Source organism: Triturus cristatus, chromosome 3_1 (genome assembly GCF_964204655.1).
Source record: "Triturus cristatus chromosome 3_1, aTriCri1.1, whole genome shotgun sequence".
NCBI lineage: Eukaryota > Metazoa > Chordata > Amphibia > Caudata > Salamandridae > Triturus > Triturus cristatus.
In genome coordinates, this window is record NC_140583.1 from 278393462 (window position 1) to 278416870 (window position 23409).

Consider the following 23409-nt stretch of genomic DNA (forward strand, 5'->3'; position numbering starts at 1 on the left):
AGAGAAGGATCCGCTGGATCCGGATTCAGCAGCTATTCTTGAGGTGGATCTAAAATCCAGGCCGGTTCACTTGACTCTTCCCATCGGTGCCCTGCCGAAGTGTGCTGACACGGACACAGCAGAAGTGCCAGAGCACATTCCCTGTGTGTGTGTGTGCCCACTTAGCTGTAAGGAGGGAAACAACTGATAATGGACTATAACCTCCTTTTGATAGTAATTTGAGCAGGTATTGAGCTCAGCTATAGCCTAACACACGCCGTCAAGGACAACAGACATACAGTATGAATGCCACTTAACAAGTTGGCAAGAGCCTAAGTGCCAGATGTATCAAACAGTTTTACCCATTCTGTGTATATGGGAAAATGTGTTCAAACATCTGGCCCAAAATGATCTGAAAGTTTTCGGAAACTTTCAACATTTCAATATGTTTAAAAGATATGTAGGTATGGGAGTGATCTGTAAGAATCTCATATATTTCTGTGTGCATAGGTACACTCAGTATCACGTGGTTGCTAGAGTCATTGTCGGCATCTTTAAGTTAGCATGAGCCCGGTAGCCATGATGCTGCTTTTGCTCACGACACTGCATTTCTTTATTTTTACAAAGCTCTGTTTATGGCTTTCACATGAGAACTCTCTGCTGTTCTCGATCTCTGCCTGTTCCTGGAGTTTAGTCTGAACATAGTGAGCAAGGTCGATAAACACTGACTCTTGTTATTCTGTTCTGGTCAGGCCATAACACTTAGACAAAACATACCAAGGCAGCTGTTTTGCTGGAAGCTCGTACTTTGATATTATGGGGATACACAATACACAGAACTATGCGCAGAAAAATGGGACCTCGTTGTATAGTTCTGTGCATGTGCAGAATCCCTGCAACATGGTGCCCAATGTGGGACGCCATGTTGCGGGGATTCTACATATACACAGAACTATATACCGAGGTCCCATTTTCCTGCGCATAGTTCTGTGTATGTGCAGAATCCCCACAAGAATAGCCATTTATATAACATGTAGTACAGATTAATTTATAAAACTTCATAATTGTTTAACACTACTCAAGAAGACTCACTTTTATCAACCCTTGAATAAGAAGATTTAGTTTAAATCTGCAAGGCTTCAAACGTAGGACATAGACGCAGACGAAAGAGCGATGATCATTTCTTAAAACAGATATTTTACCAGGATTGGAACTTGAGACCTGCAAGTAACAGAAGGAGCAGTGGGGTGGGGTAGGGGATGTATTTCCCTATTCCGTCATCTGTCAATGTCCCCCCGTCCCGCTCCACCACCCATAAAGCGCTTACATGCACCGGTCGCTGCTGCATTTCTCCCTCCAGCAAGTGTGTTAATCACCAGTTAACTTATCACTGTTATACCCTGAAACTTGTTGCATACCCACAGATCTCTGCAGCAGGTGCCTTCACTTCAGTGTTTTCATAGGGTGGGTCCTTGAAGTGCTCAGCACTGTCAAGGAAGATAAAGTGGTGTTGAGAGAGTTTCCTACTGGGGTCTCTATTTATGTGATTAGAGCGGGAATCCATCTCTCTCCAGTAAGTATATTAATCACTGAAGTTATTGTACTACATTCATACATGCCTGTCTGCTTGATACACACGGGGTCTATTCACAAACTGCATTTTGCAGTACGTTTAGTAGTACTACAAAATGTATCCTATGTGCGGAGACCTGCGTCTCTCCTATCTTTCTGCGTGGAGATCTCTGTCACAATTACAAGGATCTCCACACATCTACACCTACTTTTTAGTATTACATTTGGAAGGAACAAGGAGAGTGGCTGGAAAATGGGAAATAGTTACTACTAATTTAGAGGGGTTAAGCAATAAGTAAAGAGGGATTAAGGAAGGGTTAGAGATGGGGGAGCCTATTGCTATTCACAAACTGCATTTCTCAAGTTACTCCGGCTAAAAGGACCCAAAACAGTAATACTTGTACTTCAGATCAGACCTGTAGTAAGGTAAACACTTTAAATAACAATTCATCAGATGGGGGAGGAGCTTAGCGCGCATCCAAGATGGTCGCGTGAGCACAGGGCTCCTCGGACCCTCGCCACTCCTCGCAATTTATCCTGATGATATCCTGATTTCTTGGACGGGCTTTTGAAGGTGAACCTAGACTGAGTCTATAACTCCTTTCAGAATTTGAATCGGACTTGGCGGACCGACATTACAGCATTTTGAACTTTTGAGGCCCATCTCGGGGCAGTGCCGGGGACTTGGTGAGCTGTGGATCCGGGACGTAGTTGAATAACAACGGCATTGGGACCTCACCAGTGGGCGTCCCCCACTTTCAGTTTCGCTTTTGGTTTCTGGCACGGTCTGATTGAGGGTCTGTTCCGCTCTGCCGGGGACCAGTCCAGTCTGGTGTCATCACTGCTTTCTCCCTACGGAGTACTGAGTCAAGTCGTGACTTTCTCCGGACCCCACGACCCAGCTTCTCGGCCGGTTGGTGCCCGGCCGACCGGCGGCCATTTTCACTCGGTCCTGCGGGCCCCTCCGGGGTGCATCTCCCACCAAGACGGGCAGGGGTGAACCCGAGAAGCGGAAGACCAAGACGTCTCTTCGCGGGGGACAGTTCCAGACAAATGTTATGGACCGCTACACTCAAGCCAAGGGATCCCCGGGGCTCTCCAGCACTGCCCCGGAGGATGCTAGAGACGGCCCATCTGTCCCTGTCGACTTGTCCCTGCAGGACATTATGGGCGCCATTACCGGTATGAAGGAGACCATCGGCCAGCAGTATGAGGCCCTGGCTCGTAAACTTGACACGGTCGCCATCGATTTCACTTTAATCAGGGCTGACCTGTCCAAAACTAATGAGAAGGTGAAGTCATTGGATTTGACGACCTCCAGCCTCACGGCCGATGTGTCGGAACTTCGAACAGACCTTGGCGCCCTGAAATCGGCAAACGTCTTGATGTCCCATCGGTTGGATGATTTTGAGAACCTGGCAAGACGCAACAACATCCGCGTCATAGGTGTTCCGGAGAATCCCGAGACTCGTTCTGTTGACCTCCTGATCGAAGAGCTAATCCTCACCCATCTTGCCCCGTCTGGACTTAGCAAGTTTTTTGCTGTGGAGCGTGCACATCGTGTCCCAGGCGGTAAGCCTAGGCCTGGCGCTCCCCCGAGGCTGATCATCGCCAAGCTTTTCCATTTCAGGGACCGAGATGCGATCTTGCAGGCCTCGAGGGTGCACGGCCCGGTGAAATTCGAAAACTCCTCAGTCAATTTTTTCCCGGACTTCACTCAACTCGTTCAGAGACAGAGGATGGGCTTTCAGGGGGTTAAGCGACGTCTTCGGGACCTGGGCTTGAAGTATGCGATGCTCTTCCCTGCCAGGCTTCGAGTGGAACATGAGGAGCGGACCTTCTTTTTTGAACGACCGGACAATGTGAGTGACTGGTTGGATTCCCTGGCTGGTCGGGGCGATCGAGCGGGGCCCTCTGGCGGTGCCGAGGGTGGTGAGCCTCTACAGCATTGACTTTTCGGTCCCTAACCTTGATACTCGGACATTACTCAGTTGGGTTCTACCTCTCTTGTATATTTTGTTTTATAGTAGCTCTCGTCTGGGTGGCGGGTGGTGGCCGGCCTTCCTCCTCCTCCGGGGTCTTTTTGTAGAATGGGATTATTAGGGCGACAGGCACACTGCATTTTGGGGTGGTTTTACAGTTTGCAGGGGTGCCGGGAGGGGGGAGTTGTAACGGGTTTTGGTGGGGGTGTTTGTGTTTGGGGGTGTTTCTTTTTCTCTCAAGGCGGCATATTTGTTCTTTCTTTGTTTCCGGTGTCCTGCTTTCTGTGGGGAGACTCCTGCTACTTTTGTGGGGATGGGGAGTAGTGGGTTGAGGTTGCTAACTTGGAACGTCAATGGATTGGGGGATCGTATCAAACGGGGTGTTGTACTACAATATTTGCGTCGTCTGGCGCCTGATGTTGTACTCCTGCAGGAAACGCATCTGGTAGGCAATGTGTGTCATGCAATGAATAGGTGGGGATACCGACTGGTTGCACACTCCGGGTTCACCACCGGTTCCAGGGGGGTCGGTATTCTTGTTCGGTCTTCCCTCCCACAAGAGATTGACACCGTCATCCTTGACGACAGAGGGCGTTATGCCGCCCTAACTGGGAGGTGGGAGGGTAGGACCCTTTCTTTAGTCACGATATATGTCCCCCCGGGCCTCCAGACCTCCACTTTCTCTGATGTTGGTCGGATGTTGCTGGAACTCCCGGATAGTCTTCTCTTCATGGGTGGTGACTTTAATTCTGTGCTATCCGGCGACCCGGATCGTCATCCCCCCAGGGCCCTTCCCGTTTCCCAATCATGGCTTGGTGGGTTCTTGGACACTTTTGGGCTGGTGGATTGTTTGAGATTGATGCACCCGACGCAGTTTCAGTACACCTTCCACTCCGGGGCGCATGGGAGTCTCTCCAGGCTTGATTACTTCCTTATGCCCGCGGCCCAGGCCACCCACATTGGTGAGGTTCGACACTTGGCCCGGGGCATCTCAGATCACTCCCCTGTGTGGCTGCATTTCGATACGGGGATGCAGGCCGCGGGGCGGATCGCCCCCATTACCCTTGGCATCTCCGTAGCCCTAAGACTCGCGATAGCCTCCTGAAGTCGCTCGACCACTACTTCTTGGAGAACGAGGGGTCTGTCTTGTCCTCAGTGTCCTTGTGGGAAGCCTTTAAAATGGTCATACGGGGCCAGGCCCTCTCTTTAATAGCTGAGACCAAGAAAGCTAGGAATGGGGAGGTCGCGGGGCTTGAGGCTGAAATACTGGAGTTGGAGGCTGAGCTAGACTCGGGTGTTACTCATGAGGGGCTTCATGCCCTTAGCTTGAAACAGTTTGAATACAAATCCCTTGTCACTGATGCCGCCAAGACATTGTACAGGGAACAGCAAGGTAGACTGTATGATGTCGGGGATAAGGCGGGTAAACTGATTGCTTGGCTTGATAAGGAGAGAGTGAATCGCGTGGTCCCTGTGCTTCAGAACCCCGACGGGGTGCGTGTGACTGACCCTGGCGAGATTGTGGAGTGTTTTGCTGACTATTTTCGTGTGATCTACTCCCCGGTGTCCGACAGAGATGTGGCTGACTCTTGTTCCCTGTTGAGGGATATTGCGCTGCCTTGCCTGTCTGAAGAGGATCGAGAATGCATGGATGCGTCGTTGTCAGCCGACGAGATCGCGGCCGCGATTCGTTCCCTTCGTACTGGTAAGGCTATGGGCCCCAATGGCTTGCCCATTGAATTGTACAAATTATGCCCTGATAAAGTGGCGCCGTTTCTCCACGATATGTTTTTGGAGTCGCGTGAGCTCGGTTCCCTCCCTAGTGACCAACGTCTGGCTACCATAGTTGTGATTCCTAAGGAGGGCAAGCCTCGTGATCGTTGTGCCTCATACAGGCCCATTTCCCTATTAAACGCTGAACCGAAGATTCTTGCCAAGGTCCTCGCTAATCGCTTACTCGCTGTTATCTGTGACTTGATTCATCCGGATCAGTCCGGTTTCATTCCCCACCGGAACACTGCTCTCAACCTGCGGCGTTTGCATGTCGTTCTCGCCAGGGCGGAGTTTCTTTCCGAGCCGGCCATCTTGGCTTTGTTGGACGCGGGATTTATCAGTTGGGTGAGACTTTTATATACGGATCCGCTAGCTCAGGTTGTTGTCAATGGGAGGGTGTCCCAGCCCTTCGCTCTCGGGAGGGGCACTAGGCAGGGGTATCCGCTGTCCCCCCTGCTCTTTGCTCTTGCTTTAGAACCGCTCACGGCCTGGCTCCGATGGGAACCGTCGATAAGGGGTATTCAGTGGGCCCCTGGCTTTGAGGACCGAGTCTCGTTGTACGCCGACGATATTCTCTTGTACCTCACCTCCCCGCGTGAATCACTTAATGTCCTTTTTGATGTCCTCACTTCTTTCGGGAAAAACTCCGGGTTGACTATTAATTGGTCCAAATCTTGTGTGTATGTCATTTCCGGTGGCCTTCCCCCCCTGCCGAATAGGTTTCCCATCCAAATTTCGCAATCCGGTTTCAAGTACTTGGGGGTCTATGTATCGTTGGACCCGGCGGTCCGCCATGAGCATAATCTCCTTCCTCCTCTTCGGCGCTTGAAGTTGGATGTGGCCCGCTGGCGTAGGTTGCCGTTGTCGCCACTCGGTCGAGCGGCACTTTTTAAAATGATGTCACTGCCCCGATTTCTCTACCCACTCCAGAACTCCTTTGACATTATTCCGGCGGCTTATTTCCGGGAGGTAGAGGGTTTGCAGAGGAGACTGATTTGGGATGGTCGCGCTCGTATAGCTCTTGCAAAACTGACTCTCCCCTGGTACGACGGGAGCATCGCGCTCCCGGATATCAGGAGGTATTATTGGGCCTCCCAGCTGTCCGCTGTCAACCATGCTACTTGCGCACCGGGTCCGAATCCGGCTTTCGAGATGGATAAATATCAGTTGCCTGGTGGCGACTTCAACAGAGCACTCTATTCTCGGGCGGCTGGGAGGAACCTAACGGGACCTACTAAGATTGCAGTACGTGTGTGGAGGGATACTAATGTTGCCATGGGTTGGAATGAGCGCCTGACACGAGCGACCCCCTTGTTTGCGTCGGACGGATTGGGATGCCTCTGGACAACGAAAGGCTTTGAGAACTGGGATATGATTGGCATCAGCAGAGTGGGTGACCTCTGGGTGAAAGGTGCGGTCAAATCCTTTGCGGTGCTTCAGAGTGAGTATGAGTTGAGTGAGAGGGAGTTCTTCAGGTACGTGCAGGTTCACCACGCTCTGCTGTCGGCCTTTGGGGCAGGTACCACGATCCCCGCAGCTTCCCCACTCGAGGACCGTATACTTGATGGTCATCTGCCCGATAGTACGATTTCCTTAATTTATAAGAAGTTAATTAATAATCGGGCAGACCTCCTTGTGCATCTTCGGGAGGCCTGGACCGGAGACGGGTTGGAGTTGGACGACGAGGACTGGCAGTCTGCACTGTCCTCCCCGAAGGAGGTCGCCGTTCCGGCCCGTCTCCGTCTTGTCCAGCTAAAAATTCTTCACCGTGTGTATGTGACCGGTCCTCGGTTGGTGGTGATGGGTTTTTCTTCGGATGGGCTGTGTAAGCGCGGCTGTGGATTGAGTGCCACCTTCCTTCATATCCTTTGGGAGTGTCGCAAGGTCGAGGCTTATTGGCGCCGTGTGCATGCGGTGATGGAGGATGTCACTGGGGTCGCTCTGTTGCCTGAGGCTCGTCGATGTCTGCTGAATGTATGGGAGCCTAATGACTACAAAGTTGGCCAGGCCCGGTGGGCGGCACTTGGGAACATGATTGCAAAGAGGGACATCGCGCAGCTTTGGGGTTCCCGACGGCCTCCCACCGTGTCAGTGTGGAAGGAGAACATGGATTGGTGCATGTTCAGAGAGAAGACGGTATATCTGGTTCGGGGCAAGCCTGGGGCGTGGGGTAAAATCTGGGGTCAATGGAACGCCTACCGAGGTAACATTTGTACGCCCCCTTTTGAAGATACTTCTGACATTCCTCTGTCCCCCTGATCCTGGGGTTCCCGGAATACTGTACTTGTTATGTGGATGGTTCTGACTTCCCCGCTGCCTCCCCTCCCCCCCCGGGTTGACTTTATTGACCTCCTGATTCTTTATCTGGTATGGTGGGGTCCCCAAGTCGGCGCTCGGCACCATTTAGATTGTTTCTCGCCTTGAGTTTTGTTTTTGTTTGTTTTTTTAGTTCTCTTCATAATTTAAAAATGTCTGTATCCTGTCTAACTTTTGAGTTGCCGAGAATAATTCTATATTCCTGCTGTGCCTTTGGAGATCAGTCGCTGCTCTGCAACGCTATGTAATTGACTGGAACAAACTAGCGGCCGGCCCTGGTGGTTGTAGGCCCGTGTCTGTAATTTTGACTCTCTGCACAATAAAGTTTTTCCCAAAAAAAACAACAAAAAAAAACAATTCATCAGAAATAATTTTAAAATACATTAATTTTATTTCTAACAAAATATATCAATTTAGTTAAATATAATTAAACATTAAATACATTACATATAAATACTAAACTATAATTTTATTTGTAGACTTTTAATAACCTTTTCATTTTATAATAAATATAACTGTTTCTAAAATAAATCTATTTAAATTAATTATGTATATACATTTACTTTTGAAAATAAATATAACTGTTTTCAAAATAAACTAATTTAAATTAATTCTGTATATACAGTTACATTTTTTGCATTATAAATAAATATAAACATTTAACTTTCAATGGGATTTTTAAAAAATAAATCTTTTAAGAAATAACTCATTCAATTTATTTATATTTAAGTGAAATCAAAATGCAATTTAAAATTAATTTGATGGTGCTATAGCTTTTTTTATTATAGCCTTGTAGCCCGTCGTAGCGGGCTAAACCGGCTATTAAAGGCCCGTTGCAGCGTTAAAGGCCCGAGCTGAAGGCGAGGGACTTTAAAAAAAGCAGCAGGACTTTAATAGCGGTATAGCCCTGCTATGAAGGGCTATTAGAACATTCTGCCACTAGAGGGCAGAATGTTCTAACAAATTAAACAAAGGCTTCTCGAAGCTCGAGGGGATTTAAATCCCCTCGAGCTTCGAGAGGATTTTATAAAACATTGGAATGTTGCTCTGCGGGCCATTACCGGCCCGTAGAAGCATGGAGCACTCCATTGTCTACAATGGAGTGCTCCACATTCCAATGTTCTAATTTGTCTTATATTTAAATTAATATATATTATAAATATTGTAATTGTAAACTGTATGTATATAGCACTTAATACCTCTGACGAGATATTGTAATGCTTTGTGGAAAGTAACACGCTACTCCAGAAGAGGTTAGAGGTAAATAGTTAGATTAGTAACATGTGCTTCCTTTTTCATTAAGGTATAGTTGTGTTACGTCAGTGATCTTGAGATGCATTTACTCTAGTTTGTTGAATAGAGGTAAATTAGTTGAAGTGGAGTAGTAAAGGAGGATGTAAGATGTTATCAGGAATGGTGGACACGTGTGCCTGTTAGTTGAATGAAATGGACAGAAAGAGAGAGGAGTTTGAAAAGCATGTTTGGGGGTCCATCTTAGTCTGAAAGATTTGGGATGAGTCAGAGAGTAGAGGGAAAGGCAGAGGTGGAAGGATTTTAAATGAGAAAATGAACGTATACAGCATACACAACACACATATAATTATATATATGTATACACACACACACATATACATTATTTAGTCAAATCTCTGTACAAGGCATAAGGCCATATCTATATACCCACATGTCCATTCATGTAATAACGTTCACTTGGACAGAAATACACATGTATCTTGTGTATAAATATTCATGAACTAACAGTTTTTTCATCTATTTGTTAAACGGTTTAATAAACCTTTTAACTTTCCCAAAGGAAGATTACCACCCTGGTGTGGAGATCTCCGCCTACTTGTGAAATGTTAGTAAAAGTAACTTTTTGTTGTAAATGTACACTCATAAATGGTGAATGGTCAAAAGTAGTAAACTTACAATAAAGTGTAAGAGCAAACTTACACATGTAGGCAAACAGAACCAAGACGAGTAGGATAAGGACCAGGACTTTCAGCGCCATGAGGACTAGAGTCAAGAGGATCAAAAGGACTGAAACCAGGAAAACCAAGAGAACAAGGAAACCAGGGCCAGAAGGACCAAGAACAGGGAGATCCAGACTTGGGGGACCAAGACATGATGACCATGACAAGTGGGACTAGGACTAAGAGGACAAGGACTATGAGGGCTAGTACCAAGAGGATCCACGTCAGAAGGATTAGAACTAGAAGAACTAAGAAAAGCAAGAGAGGCAGAAACAGGAAAAGTAGACCAGCATTGTGAGGGCCAGGTGGGCCACGAGAGCCAGGACCAGGAGAATTAGGAACAGAAGGAGAAGGGACAAGCGGATCAGAGACAAGGGAGTTAGTATCAGGGGAACCAGTACCAGAGGCACCAGGAGGAGAACAATGTTAAGGTGAAAGAGGAGGTTCAGGTGGATCAGGTCCCAAGAGGACTAGAAAAACCAGGAACTGTGTCACAAAGATAAGAGTGAGACCAGGACCTGGAGAAGAACCAAGAACAAAATTAGTAGTACCAATATGACAAGGAGGACCAGGACCCTGAAGAGAACCAGGACAATGAAGACCAGATAGCTGAGGAGTATGACCAGTAAACAGGGAAGGACTAGGGGTTCACCAGGAGAATGAGAAGGGTGACGTAAACAACAGGTGAAGGATCAAGAGGAGGAGGAAGACTAGTATACTAAGGAGTATACCCAGGACCAATAGGAGGACCAGGAGTAGGAGGACCAGGAGCATCAGGAGATTGAGGACCAGAAGGAGGAGGACTGAGGACTGAGCTCTTTTTAAGCCATCACTTCTTTAGACGATAGACTATTTTGCAGCCTATTTAAAACAATGCTTAGTCCCCTCAGTGTTATTAAAATGCTGTTGATTTGTGACAACTGAAATACTCTGTTTTACAATCACATTTTCTTTGCTGGCTATTTCTAAGTGGGCAGAGTATGTCAAGAATAATGCCTAGGCAGATCGTCATTGACTCCATTCTTCTAAACGTCCCCTCATTACTCCACTTTCTGCCACACCCAGTTTATGGGATCCTTGAGTACATTTTTTCTCTGTCAAGCACAAGACGGAATTGGAAGTGCGACCAGCTGGATATTCCGCATTTGCATTGACACGTCTTGATGGAAGGATTTTTGTACTATGAAATAGTTGACTTACTACTGTGAATATTTATATGGCATACAACTGGGGGTGGAGGACTTACTAATTTCCCCCAAAAAAGAACTCTCTTGACTATATCATCAGTGCGCCAACACATGTAAAATGACAAGGAAAGTTAAACGTCGAGGCAGCTCTTTGCATTTTGCATTGTGACCTGGAGCCACTTAATAATCCATGAAGACAAATGTGCACAGTGATCACTGGAGTCAGATAAGGAAATGTACCCAAATGTAGGAGACTGGTGAGCACAATGGATGAGAGCAAGGGATGCTGGGAAGGAATAGCAGTGGTCAAGGATGTCGATTCACCAAAATGCAGAGGTAGCGGAAGTGACAACACATACCCTTTCACCTTAATGACATCACAGGAAGTGACATCATATGACCCCGACTTTTTGAAGAATTCGATGCCACATGATCTTAACCTTGATGATACCATAATAATTGTCATTGCTGACGTTTCATAATAAGTGCATAGTTAAATATCACAAAACAGACAAATGTCTGTTGTAGATACCACCTATGCTGACATGAGCTTTGAAAGTGGTGGAGTGTAATATTTGCCCTACTTTTGTAACAAATGAGTGAAGCAAGTGAAACATACCTCTTCTAGGAGGGCTCAAGGGGGGTTCTTCCTGATGAACATTTTTTTAAAATGGGGTCATACAGTGCATTAAAGCACAATTTTCACATAAATGTGCTAAAAAGCCACAGGCTCTGAAAGAGTTCTCATTAATTATTCAAACCCTTTCATGGGGTGCCCAGCCAATGAAATCTGGTGCGCCTCAGGAGTTGACCCATTGTTTCAAAATATGCCCGTACATATAGAAAATTACCTCAAATATCCCACAACAGCATTTTTCTATTGGTGCCCTTCCAAAAATGACATGCATTATGCCCATACCAGAACTTTTTCATGAATCCCATCTAATTGCCATGGGTGACCCTAGTGTCTCATTCATACTTTCTCACGCATTCATACTCTCAATCCTTCAATCTCGCTCAGTTATTCTCACTCTGACTCACTCATTCTCCCTCATTCAAACTCACTAGTATTCATTATAAGTCTCACTCACTCACACTTTAGCAATTACAATTACTTACATTCACTGTTGCTTTCCCTCATTCCCTCTCACAAATACACTGCCATGGCCAGTGTGAGTACAATCGAAGTCCAGGCTTAGTTGCTCAGGCCAGCATGCTTAGTTATTTCTTCTTCATCACCACCCAAGCTCAGTTCCAGACTTAGACTTTTCTTTCATTTCTCTTTGGAGTAAGGCTAGAAGTAAATAACATTCCAACGCAATTGCAACCCCTGGCAACCCCTAAATGACATCCATGGCCGTGTATAGAGCGGGCACAGCCAAAGCAGACTAGAATGGCTTTTCGACCTGTTCACTGTGGTTGGGGCAGATTACAGTTTCAATGCCTTCCTTCTCAGTGGGAGCACAAAGTGTTAAATTGAGCATAAGGTAATATTGTTACATCTAAAGTGATGTCCTTTAAGTGCAGAAAGTATAGTACAAGAACAATGAATGACTATAAAAAGCTGAGAAGAAGAATAACGATAAAAATAAAAGTGGTAGATGTCACTGGTGCAATCGCTTCTCACAGAATGTACTCACCTGCTTTCTGGAGATAGTATTCTAGAACCAGGGCCGCTCCTTCAGTAAAGAGAGTAATGCCATCCCGACCTTGGAATAGGAAGGAGTAGTTCCATTTAGGCTGTTCGGAGGGAAGCCCCGCTGGTGACACCTGAAGCCGATGCAATGACAAACAAGCATTGGTAAATACATTAGGTTTCGCCTAAGTGATTAATAATTAGCTGTTTTTAGTTCTAAGTTGTAGCTTGCTGAGTAGTTGTACAATATAAGTTACAGAAAGTCTGGTAAAGTGTTATGACTTGTTTATGTACAAAAGGCAAAATATTGTGTTGTTACTACTGGTATAGTGAGGGTAAGTAATAGCAACATTTTGAAAAATTAAATGAAAGAGGGAAATAATACAATTAATTAATGTAATAGCAATAGTATGTGTTTAGAGGAGTTCTGACAGCTCTTGGGTCCAGTGCCACTGCACCTGCTGCACCATTCAAATCATGATCCTATTGCTTGTAAGGTGACTGCCTGTTCAGTAGTAAAATATTGCAATATTTCGTGTTTAGAGGGGTTTTAAGAGTTTTGTGACCCAATGTCACTGACTGCACCTACTGCACAACTGAAATCATGACCCTAGTCCCTGCAAGGTAACTGCACTTGGGACTGCTTATTTAGTATAAAAATATAGCAATATTTGATGTTTAGAGGAGTTATGACAACTTTTGCACCTGGTGCCACTGCACCTGCTGCACCATGCAAGTTATGAATGATCCTATTACCTGTAAGGAGACTGCCTGTTTAGTAGTAAAATGTTGCAATATTTGGTGTTTAGAGGTGTTCAGATAACTTGTGGACCCAGTGCCACTGCACCTGCTGCACCTTTTAAATAATGACCCTGTTGCCAGCAGGTTAACTGCACTTGTGACAGCCTGTTTAGTAGTAAAATATAGCAATATTAGGCGTTTAGAGGAGTTATGACAACTTTTGAGCCCAGTGCCACTACACCTGCTGCACCATTCAAATCATGAACCCGTTATCTGCAAGGTAACTGCACTTGTGACTGCCTGTATAAAAGTAAAATATAGCAATTTTAGTAGTTGAAAGGAGGGGGTCCTAGAGCTTTTGGTCCTGGTGCCACTGCACCTGCTACACCATGGAAATCATGACCCTGTTGTCTCCAAGGTAGCTGCACTTGTGACTGCCTGTTTAGTTTTAAATTGTAGCTATAATCTGGGTTTAGTGGAGTCCCTAGAACTTTTGACTCTGGTGCCACTGCACCTGATGCACCATTCAAATCAAGTCTCTGTTAACTGCAAGGTAACTGCAATTGTGACTGCCTGTTTAGTAGTCAAATACAGCAATATTATATGTTTAGAGGTGTTCTGACAACTTTTGGGCTTCTGCTACTGCACCTACTGCTCCATTCAAATCATGACCCTGATATCGGCAAGTTAACTGCACTTGTGGCTGCCTGTTTAGTAGTAAAATATAGCATAGCTCTTGTATATTAGCTTTATTTTTAATGCGCAATGTTTATTGTAACATTTATAATTTGATCATAATGAGAAAATAGATTAAGTTGAAATAATCTAGCCGATAATGCCCACAAAGTGCAAAGAGAGGTACTGAGGAATGAATAGGAAATGCCACAAACGTCTACGGCTAAAGCATCTGCTTTACACAACTAAGTAATAAAAAACAAGCATTCCAGCATACTGTTAGAAGCTGTCTGCCTTTTCAGTGGAAAGAGATCATATCTTGACAGTGAATGGGTCCTAAACAGTGTGACCAGCTTTAGTAGAAGTATTGTAAATTGGCGCAGCCAGGGGAAGTTAAAAAAAAAAAAAGTTCCACAGAAAAGTAGATGAACACAGTAATTATGCTATGGAGACGTAAATGAGCCCTCTTTTAAGCTATACTAAATACAAGCGATTTTGCAAGCACAGCGCAAGCGCTGTGCAGGCGAAACCTAAAACTACAACAGAAAAACAGCAAATGGCTAAATAAAGTTAAAAGGACTGCATGGGTGAAGAAGATTGTGTGGTGGCATGTAGCTACAGTAGTTAAATGTCTTTAGAATATGTTGCTTTCACCTCATCCTACAATCTCAGTTCTCCAAGCTTGGAAGTGGCAACATAATGTTTGTAAACCCTTGTGAGGCATTAGTGAGAGGAATAAACTTTAGTTTCCATTTTGAAAAGTGGAATCATATATTGCAGTGCCAAAGCCTTGCCTTAAGGACACGGGCAGCTTCCAGTGGCGGCCGGCACGGATCGAGAGTGGTGAGGTAGGGGCAGGGGCAGGGGCAGGGGTGGGGGGATAAGGGGATTGAAAAAAACTAAATGAAATAAGAAAATTAACATTCTTTAGCACCGCGTCCCTCTCCCTCTCTCCTCCTTTTCCCTCCGCACCGCCAGAACAGAACAAGTAGCATATCCAGGCTACCCTAAGCCAATCACAACGCTATAATGCAACGTTGTGATTGGTCTGAGCTCCGCTGTTCAGCGAGGCAATGGGAGCCTGGGCATGTTCTCCACCCCGGCTGTAATGCAGCTTAGGTGGGGAACATGCAAAGTGCGCATGAAAGTTTGGCTGGTCCGAAACAGCCAGACAAACATTCATGTGCAGTTACAAAGTTTGCTCGCCACTCCCCCTGCTACTGTCGTCAGAACAGCCCCGACCTGCAAAGCTGCTGCAGCAGGACAAAATAAAATAATAACCTTGAGTTATAATCATTTTATTTTTCCTTTATTTTACTGACTGCTCAAAGCAGTGGGCAACCCGCCACTGGCAGCTTCCAGCTCGAGTATGAAGGAAATCTTCAGGGAAGAGTTAAGTGGTGTGTGCACAACTATCCGCTATACAGGTGTTTAAACATGAGCCTACAATGTCCACACCAATAAAAGATAAATGTTTAGTAAGAAATATATACAAAAAATGAAAGGAATTAACGGATATAAAGTAACATGGCTAATGTGAGTACAATCTGAGTCCAGACGTGCCTGAGGTCTCTATGCTTATTTGTTTCATATTCATTTCCAGCCAAGATCGTTTCCCGACTTAGCCTTGTCTCTGGTTACTCTTGTGGAGTAGGGCCTAGAAGTAAATGACATTCAAACACAGATGTCTAACCTGTGTTCCGACTCCGTAGCATAAGCATCTTGCTATCCTCGCTCTGGGTTGTCCAAATGCTGCATTTCTGGCGAGTTTGTATTCCTCGAGTTGCCTCATATTTGACAAGTTTTTAATACTTTACATCGCCTCATGTCAGCCTTGTTTACTGAATTTGTGTTAAACTTATCCTGGCTGTCACACAAGATCCCACCAAAATCAAAAACAAAAAAACATCTCACAAAGAATAGGAGGGTCTGAGGTCTGATTAGACTCTCTCAGCCCACAGCAGAGGGGATACAACCTCGTGGTCCAAAGAACCCGCGAGAGTCCTCCAAGGCAAATGGAATTCGCTCCAGTGAAGCTGTTAGTAGGCAAAGTGCACGTGTTCTGGTTCCAGCTTGCTCCCCAAGGCTTGGTAGTATGTGCCATCACGCAAGGTGAATCTGTTCCTCCCAGAAGGCCCTTTTTAAGGCCCTTGTACTTTTGCTGTTCAAGCCTTCATACGCCTGTATCTTGATGGTGGCAACGCCCTACTCTATGGCCCTGCTAAAGGGCATCCTACATGCGGCAGCACTTCTCATTCATAGCCTGAAGAAATATAACCACATCATCCCCCTTCAAACTCCGCTGGATTCCCTTTTTGGCCCCCACTGTCTTCAAATCCAGCACAACCGTAACTCACACATATCATGCTCACATTCTCACAAGCTCACCATCTCATTTGGCTCTTGGCAATTCTGCAGCCAGGCTACTTTCAAACTTGAGGCAAACAGTGTAAAAAGGTTTTAAAAAAACAAAACAAAAATGCTTTCTATGTCTAAGCACAAAGGGTCTGGAATGACAGCTCTGTGTCCATCAGAATTGCCTCAACCCTGCTCCAATTTAACAAAGAGCCAAAGACACCCCTCTTTAAATAACTCTATGCAACATTGCAGAAACAGTTTATTTCAGCTCCCAGAAATTAACACTGAGCGCTGGGAGTAAGTTGGGGGAAAATGTGCATTAGGAGAGCGCAAGCAGACGCTCGCACTTGCTATTCAAGTTTGGTAGTAAATAGCGCCATTTCTTAGCGCAAATTTAAATTTTGCACTAAGAAATATCACTAAGGGGCACATGCATCAAGCTAATTACCAGTTGTAAACGGGCCGATTCGCAGAATGGGCCCCTTTGCTACCGGTAATTAGCCATTTGGGATGTTTCAAACCCAAACCAAATCGCAAAATAGGTAATCGCAAAATTTGTGATTACCTATTTTGCGAATGCATTTAGGGAATCACAATTTGCGATTCCTTAAATGCATTGCAAGAAGCAATCTGAGATTGCAATTTAGCATTAAGGAATCACAATTTACCACCAACTTCAAGTTGGTGGTAATCTGCAATTCCTTAGAAAAATGCTAGAGATTGCATTTTTCTAAGTGCCATGTGGCGCTTAGGGCTTGTGTGTGCGCCACATGTGCACAGGAACAACCGGGACGGAAGCAGAACCGCGTGGATGACTCAAAAGAGTCTCTATTTTGCAGACAGCCTGGAAGAAGTCAAGTGGGTATTCCCCATGATGAAACACGTGTTGGCTGTGCAAAATCGTTAGAATAAAAGAACACAAGAACATCAGAAGTGACTTTTGATTATATGAAGAGCTCATTGAACCATGTTCTGTTTTTGTGTATACTAATGAACTAATTTATAGTAAAAAGTAGGCTTAGGGTGTTTTCCCCTCATCTACTGCACCGCACTTAAAAGACGAGATTTACAATTACGCTCACTCAAGAGGCGCCAGCACCCTACAGTAAAGAAGCACCCCACCTGTAGTTTTTACCTCATACATATATATTGCCACCACTTGGTAGTTATAGTTAGGACCACATTTCCATAGGAAAAGCATTTTTTGGTTTGCTTATAACTTTGACACTGTTTGACAATCTCCTGAAACTTTCCCAAAAAAGTCTCATCCACCTCAGCTTTTAGGAAAGGGGGTGTGCAGCTCCCCTCCCCTACCTCATAGCCACGGGGACCTCATGACTTGGGGCAGAGATATACATTTTGGGAGTGCGCGTGCAGCTTGCCTCCCCAAGCTGTAAATCGGCCCCGGGGACCCCATCCCCTGGGATCAAATACTGCTGCAGGGTCTCAGGGACCTTAGGACAATGGTGTTCTCTGTGCTGAGAGTCTGGCAAGGGAATATAAACTTTATTTCCTGCCAGCAGTATCCCAGACAAGGAACACTACTTCGCTTTCACCCAGTTGTGAGCAAAGGAAAGCAGCCGGCTCCCGCTAACACCCACAAATTTTGCTTGCTAGAGAGCTGGCAGGGGCCCTAGGGCTCCACCCGCATCCCTCAACATTGTATATATTGTGAGCACCGGGGCACCAGCTGTATGAAACTAGTGGGCTCCGGCCCATGAAGGGTTTTGACTGGGGAGATGGCAGGGGCCATGGAGCTTCCTCAGTAGCACCCTACTTAAAAAAAATAATGTGGGTGGCCAGGGTGGGACCACAACACCCAAAAACATTTTTAAAAAATGGAAAAACAAATAGTATATGAGTGGCAGGAGCCACTCATTTATTATTCAAATCTGCAGCAAGGAGCGCCCCATAATGTCCTGTGAGATTTTGTCATCTCTTTTGATCCAGGCAATGCCCCTAGAAGGGGTAGGGGCACCACCAAGCATTTTTGTTAATGGTATGGAGGGCTGCAGGGCGCACAGAAGCCCCCAGCAACATAGAAAAAACACAGTAGGTCTCCTGGGTCATTGAATCCATGATTCCAGGAGAACTTACTAATTTGTTTCAGAGCACCTGTAGTTGGAGCTGACTGCTATTCACCTGGAGTGCAGGGACCACTTGTGGTTGATTCAATAGTTGCAAATTGTGAAAATATGTTTAAAAACTCAAAGATATGTTTAATGCTTTATTGAAAAAAATGCTTTATTGAAAAACATGTCATGATAATCATTATTAAACATCTGTGAATCTGTAAAATATACAAATGATTATAGTTATTGGTCTCTTTTTGATAAAACCAATATGTTCTGCTTTATAACTGTTCATGTGCTGACCCTGATAAAGCCACAAGGCCCCCACTGTTTATATATATATTTTTTTTACCATTTGAAAGCCAGTAGGTCTGCCTTAATTCAAATGACACCATTTATATTGCTACATGACATAGTTGTGCTCAACCCTACGCCACACTCTTTTAATAAATCCATAAAAACAGCAATCAAGTAATCAAGTGCTAAAAAATTAGCAGTTAACGTTCGCAAAATGCCTGATGCCATGGTGCATGCATTCTGTACCCAATGTTTATATACCATTTGGTGGTTTCTTAAGACTCTCGTTTTTAGGGTAAATAGTTTGAAATAAAATAAATGAAGAACCAAAACATAGAAAAAAGGGGACTGATTTAAGCATCTTCCACGTAAAGCCTGTAATTCATGACAAGAACATACTAACAATCGTCAGATAAGACTTAGATCGGGATAAGCATTAACTCAATTTTTATTTTTACATCTATAATTTCTTCAAATATTTTATTTTCATTTTAACATTAGAAAACATCATCGCTCACTTGCTCCAGGCTCCGCCGTGAGGGGAATGGCTCCTTGCTACTCACTGCTCTCCTTCCTTACACCAGCCGTGAGGGAAACGGCTTGCTGGAAAATCGCTCTGCCCTCCAGGTCCCGCCGTGAGGGGAACGGCAACACAAGGACTACAAACCCCAGCAGGCATTGCCAGACGCCTGCTGAGGGTGTCATTGCAGCACCAGGAGGCGCGTTAAATTGCGAGCGGCACTCCCGCAGTGCGGGACGCGCTCACTTGCTCCAGGCTCTGCCGTGAGGGGAACGGCACCTTGCTACTCACTGCTCTCCTTCCTGACACCAGCCGTGAGGGAAACGGCTTGCTGAAAAATCGCTCTGCCCTCCAGTACCGCCGTGAGGGGAACGGCACCACAAGGACTACAAGCCCCAGCAGGCATTGCCAGACGCCTGCTGAGGGTGTCATTGCAGCACCAGGAGGCGCGCTAAATTGCGAGCGGCCCTCCCGTAGCGTGGGACGCGCTCACTTGCTCCAGGCTCCGCCATGAGGGGAACAGCTCCTTGCTACTCACTGCTCTCCTTCCTGACACCAGCCGTGAGGGAAACGGCTTGCTGGAAAATCAGTTTTCCCTCCAGGTCCCGCCGTGAGGGGAACGGCACCACAAGGACTACAAGCCCCAGCAGGCATTGCCAGATGCCTGCTGAGGGCGTCATCGCGGCGCCAGGAGGCGTGCTAAATTGCGAGTGGCCCTTCCGCAGAGCGGGACGCGCTCACTTGCTCCAGGCTCCACAGTGAGGAAAACGTCTCCTTGCTACTCACTGCTCTCCTTCCTGACACCAGCTGTGAGGGAAACGGCTTACTGGAAAATCGCTCTGCCCTCCAGGTCCCACCGTGAGGGGAATGGCACCACAAGGACCATAAGTCCCAGCAGGCATTGCCAGACGCCTGCTGAGGGTGTCATCGCGGCGCCAGGAAGCGCGCTAAATTGTGAGCGGCCCTTCCGCAGCGCTGCCCGAGCAAAACCCAGGCCAAGGGCGGGCCCATCCGAGCCCGTCAGAGCCCGGAAGAGGCTGGGCTGGGCCACCTCCCTTGGTTTTCTGCAAGCCTCCTTGCAGACTCCTGGAAATAGATCCAACTTGACGCAGATGCAAGGTCAGTGATTCCTGTATTGTGAACACCATCTCCGGGCCATTAGCCGTAAATATGGGTAGGCGAATTGGTGTGGGGAATTCTAATGTCTCACTCCAAAAACCTTCCTCCTTGAACAAACCAACTTCCATAGATAGAATGCTACAGAGAGCCATTGGAGCTGTTGCTACTGAAATTAAACTAACTGAAAGACGATTGTCTCTCACCGCCGATCTAGCACTACATATTAGTATGCACGATGAAACAGGTTCACCACCACCCACACCCCAAGAATCTTCAACCTCCCCCCCAGGGCTCGGGCAGCAGGCCCAGTGGATGTGGTATACCTCGAAGGTGCTGGCCCCAAAGTCAAGAAATCTAAACCAGCTGCTTTACTGGTCCAAAATCATAAGAAACAAACAATGACCCATCAAACTCCTGGAAACCAAAGGGAGGCGATACTGGGAACCCCCCCACAGCCAGATCTGGAAAAGCCTCCTTGGGTTATGGACGTCAGGACTATTGTGAAGGATGAGATAAAAAATATATGGGAAAGGATAGATAAACTTACCAAAATGGTCGAGACATGGGTGGATAAATTTGATGCAGTATTAAGGATAAAGGAACCACTGAACCTTGCAAATATAAATCAGGCACCCCAAGCTATTAACCCTGAACACCTAGCGACCACCAATACACCAACACCTATTCTAGCATAACATCCCAAACAGGAGGGTGGGGGACAGCGTTCGAAAAATACAGTGGGGATAGGAAAAGGAACCAGTTCACTCCACCAGGAGCCCAAACAGGGGACGCAGCCAGGAAAGGAAAAAGTCCAAACTCCAACCTGCCCACAGACAAACAACTCTTGCAGTGATAGGCCTGGGAATAAAAATGCTCCACACAAGGGTAGACACGACATAGGGCCATCCCTCCCAGTAATAAATCTCCCCCGGAGTCGACTCCCTACGTAGTCAATTAACAGGTGTCTCTGAATTGAAAAAAGAGGCCGGAGAGTCATATTTTGACTTAAGGAACAAATGCTCGCATTGGCTAGTTACAACAGACAGTTCTCCTCCAGAGATTTTAATGAAATTACCATGGCCCGCAGGGTGAGTTGGGTGGGATGGGGACCTAAAAATACACACGGGGATTGTGTCGTGATTAACTTAAAAAACCCAGCGCTTGTGGAATCCCTTTTAGATTGCTGTTACCAGAGAGACAGGGGGGGCATTAGTTGTCTACCATTAGGCCATTTTTATCCCCCCCCCCACACATTCCATCTGCAAGAGGAAAACAAAACCAATGGAGGGGGGAAAGGCCACAGGGTAATTTCTTTTGCGTATTAGGTCAGGGTCAACCTTCTCCTCTACTCTTTAATATCCCATTACAAAATAGGTATAACCCCTTAGAATCAGTAGATTGACTCTCGAGAGACGTTTCCCCACAAGAGTTCCATAATCATCTAGGAAAGGTGGGGACAGAGTAAAAGACAAGAGACCAGTGGAGAAAACCCTCAATACACAGCTTGGGGGCAGAAATGGGAAGCGAGACAAGCATATCTAAGCCATCAGGAAGCACACATATGACAGTAACTAGGATCTCCCCAGCCCTTGATCCCCCCCACCACGAATCGCAGACTTCGATCACACCCCAGAGAGATACCGCCTTATATTTCCTGAAATGCGATTACGATCGAGTCAACAGTGCCGAAACAGTACATCGAAAGGAGCACTGTCAACTCCCATTGAGCAGCCAAGACAACAAAATCATGATTCTCCCCTCTTCAATAGACAAAACAGGCCCTGCCACCCTCCAAATTCTTTCTTGGAACGTAGCTGGACTACCCTCCAAATTGGACTATCCGCAATGGGGTTCCTTTATAGAGCAGAATGAAATATGCATGTTCCAAGAAACATGGGCCAAAAACGACCTACGTAGAATGGGCTATGCATTGTTTAACATTCCAGCCACTCATGGGGGGAAGGGTAGACCCTCTGGAGGCCCATGTACCTGGGTCGAAGTCCATTTGAGTTGTGTGTCAAAACAGTTGGAGAGTTTCTCACATGATATTCTCTGTGTACTCCTTACCTTTCATAAGGGTCTTGATATAGCACTAATTAATGTATACTCTCGACCAGTACCTAAGGGAAGGAAGTCCACTACACTAGAACAACTAACTACTTGCCTTTCAACCATACCTGCAAACTTTGGGGTAATTATCTTTGGGGATTTTAATTGCCAATTCGAACCTCTGAAAGGGCTGGATACGGGCACTCTCTGTGAAGAGGATAGCTACTGGTCCATCCCAGAGCCCATCATACCCCACACAAGGGCATGGACCCCACTAGCCTTACAGTTAAGCACACTCACATTAAACTTCTCAATGAGAGCTTGTAATGGCTGTACTCCATCTGACATGCCCGGGAACCACACGTTTAATGGGCAGAGGCATACCTCTATTATTGACTACATCATGGTAGACACAAAATCATGGTATAGAGTACTAGATTTTAAAATCAGCCCCCGTCTAGATAGTGACCACAATGCCCTTATTTTAACATTATCAACACCACAGACCAAGAAATCACTTGATAACCCGACACCGGTAGATACATGTTTAACTCAGCACAATGGAGGGAGAAGAGTGCGCCTGGGGCGAACTCTCCCAGTCAGTACAAAATTGGCTAAGTTATACCAACATATCCTTTCATACCTCAAAGCTGCATATGAAGTTATAGGGACAGAGGGCATTCCCAATTGTAATTCAATAATTTTCAAAAATAATCAAGAGCTGTTTACTTCTATGGACACTTTTTTCTACCAAAATAAGAAACCTAGGGCGATTAAAAACCCTCAACACCCGTGGTTTAACCCTGATTGCTGTATGGCTAAACAGGCCCTAATTACTGCCATCAAAAACAACGATAGGCCAGTGATCAAAGCTGCAAGAGCAAAATACAAGAATGACATTACAATGGCCAAAAAAAGCTGGGAATCGCAACAATGGGCCGAGCTCAGAAGTGCCCTATTAAATCACGATTTTAGGTCCTTTTGGAACATTATCAACTCAGGGTCCAAGGAGGGCAAATCAGCCATTGAACCTAATATCAGTGAAGAGTTGTGGAAGGCCCACTTTGAAACACTTTACTCAAGGGCTGTAGCCGGGGAAGGGTGAGTCAATAGACCCCTACTGTCCCCTTGCATGACACTTGTAGAAAATCCACCGATCA

At 46.0% G+C, this 23409-nt stretch overlaps 1 protein-coding gene across 1 annotated transcript in view; it reads right to left on the bottom strand.

Moving 5' to 3' along the window:
• The window catches only part of CCDC33 (coiled-coil domain containing 33), a 1193032-nt gene that overhangs the window by 660618 nt on the left and 509005 nt on the right, over positions 1 to 23409 (bottom strand). The window contains exon 10 of the mRNA XM_085643888.1: positions 12423 to 12552. Within this exon, the coding sequence (XP_085500014.1) occupies positions 12423 to 12552 (130 nt within the window). The remainder of the gene's footprint in view (positions 1 to 12422; positions 12553 to 23409) is intronic.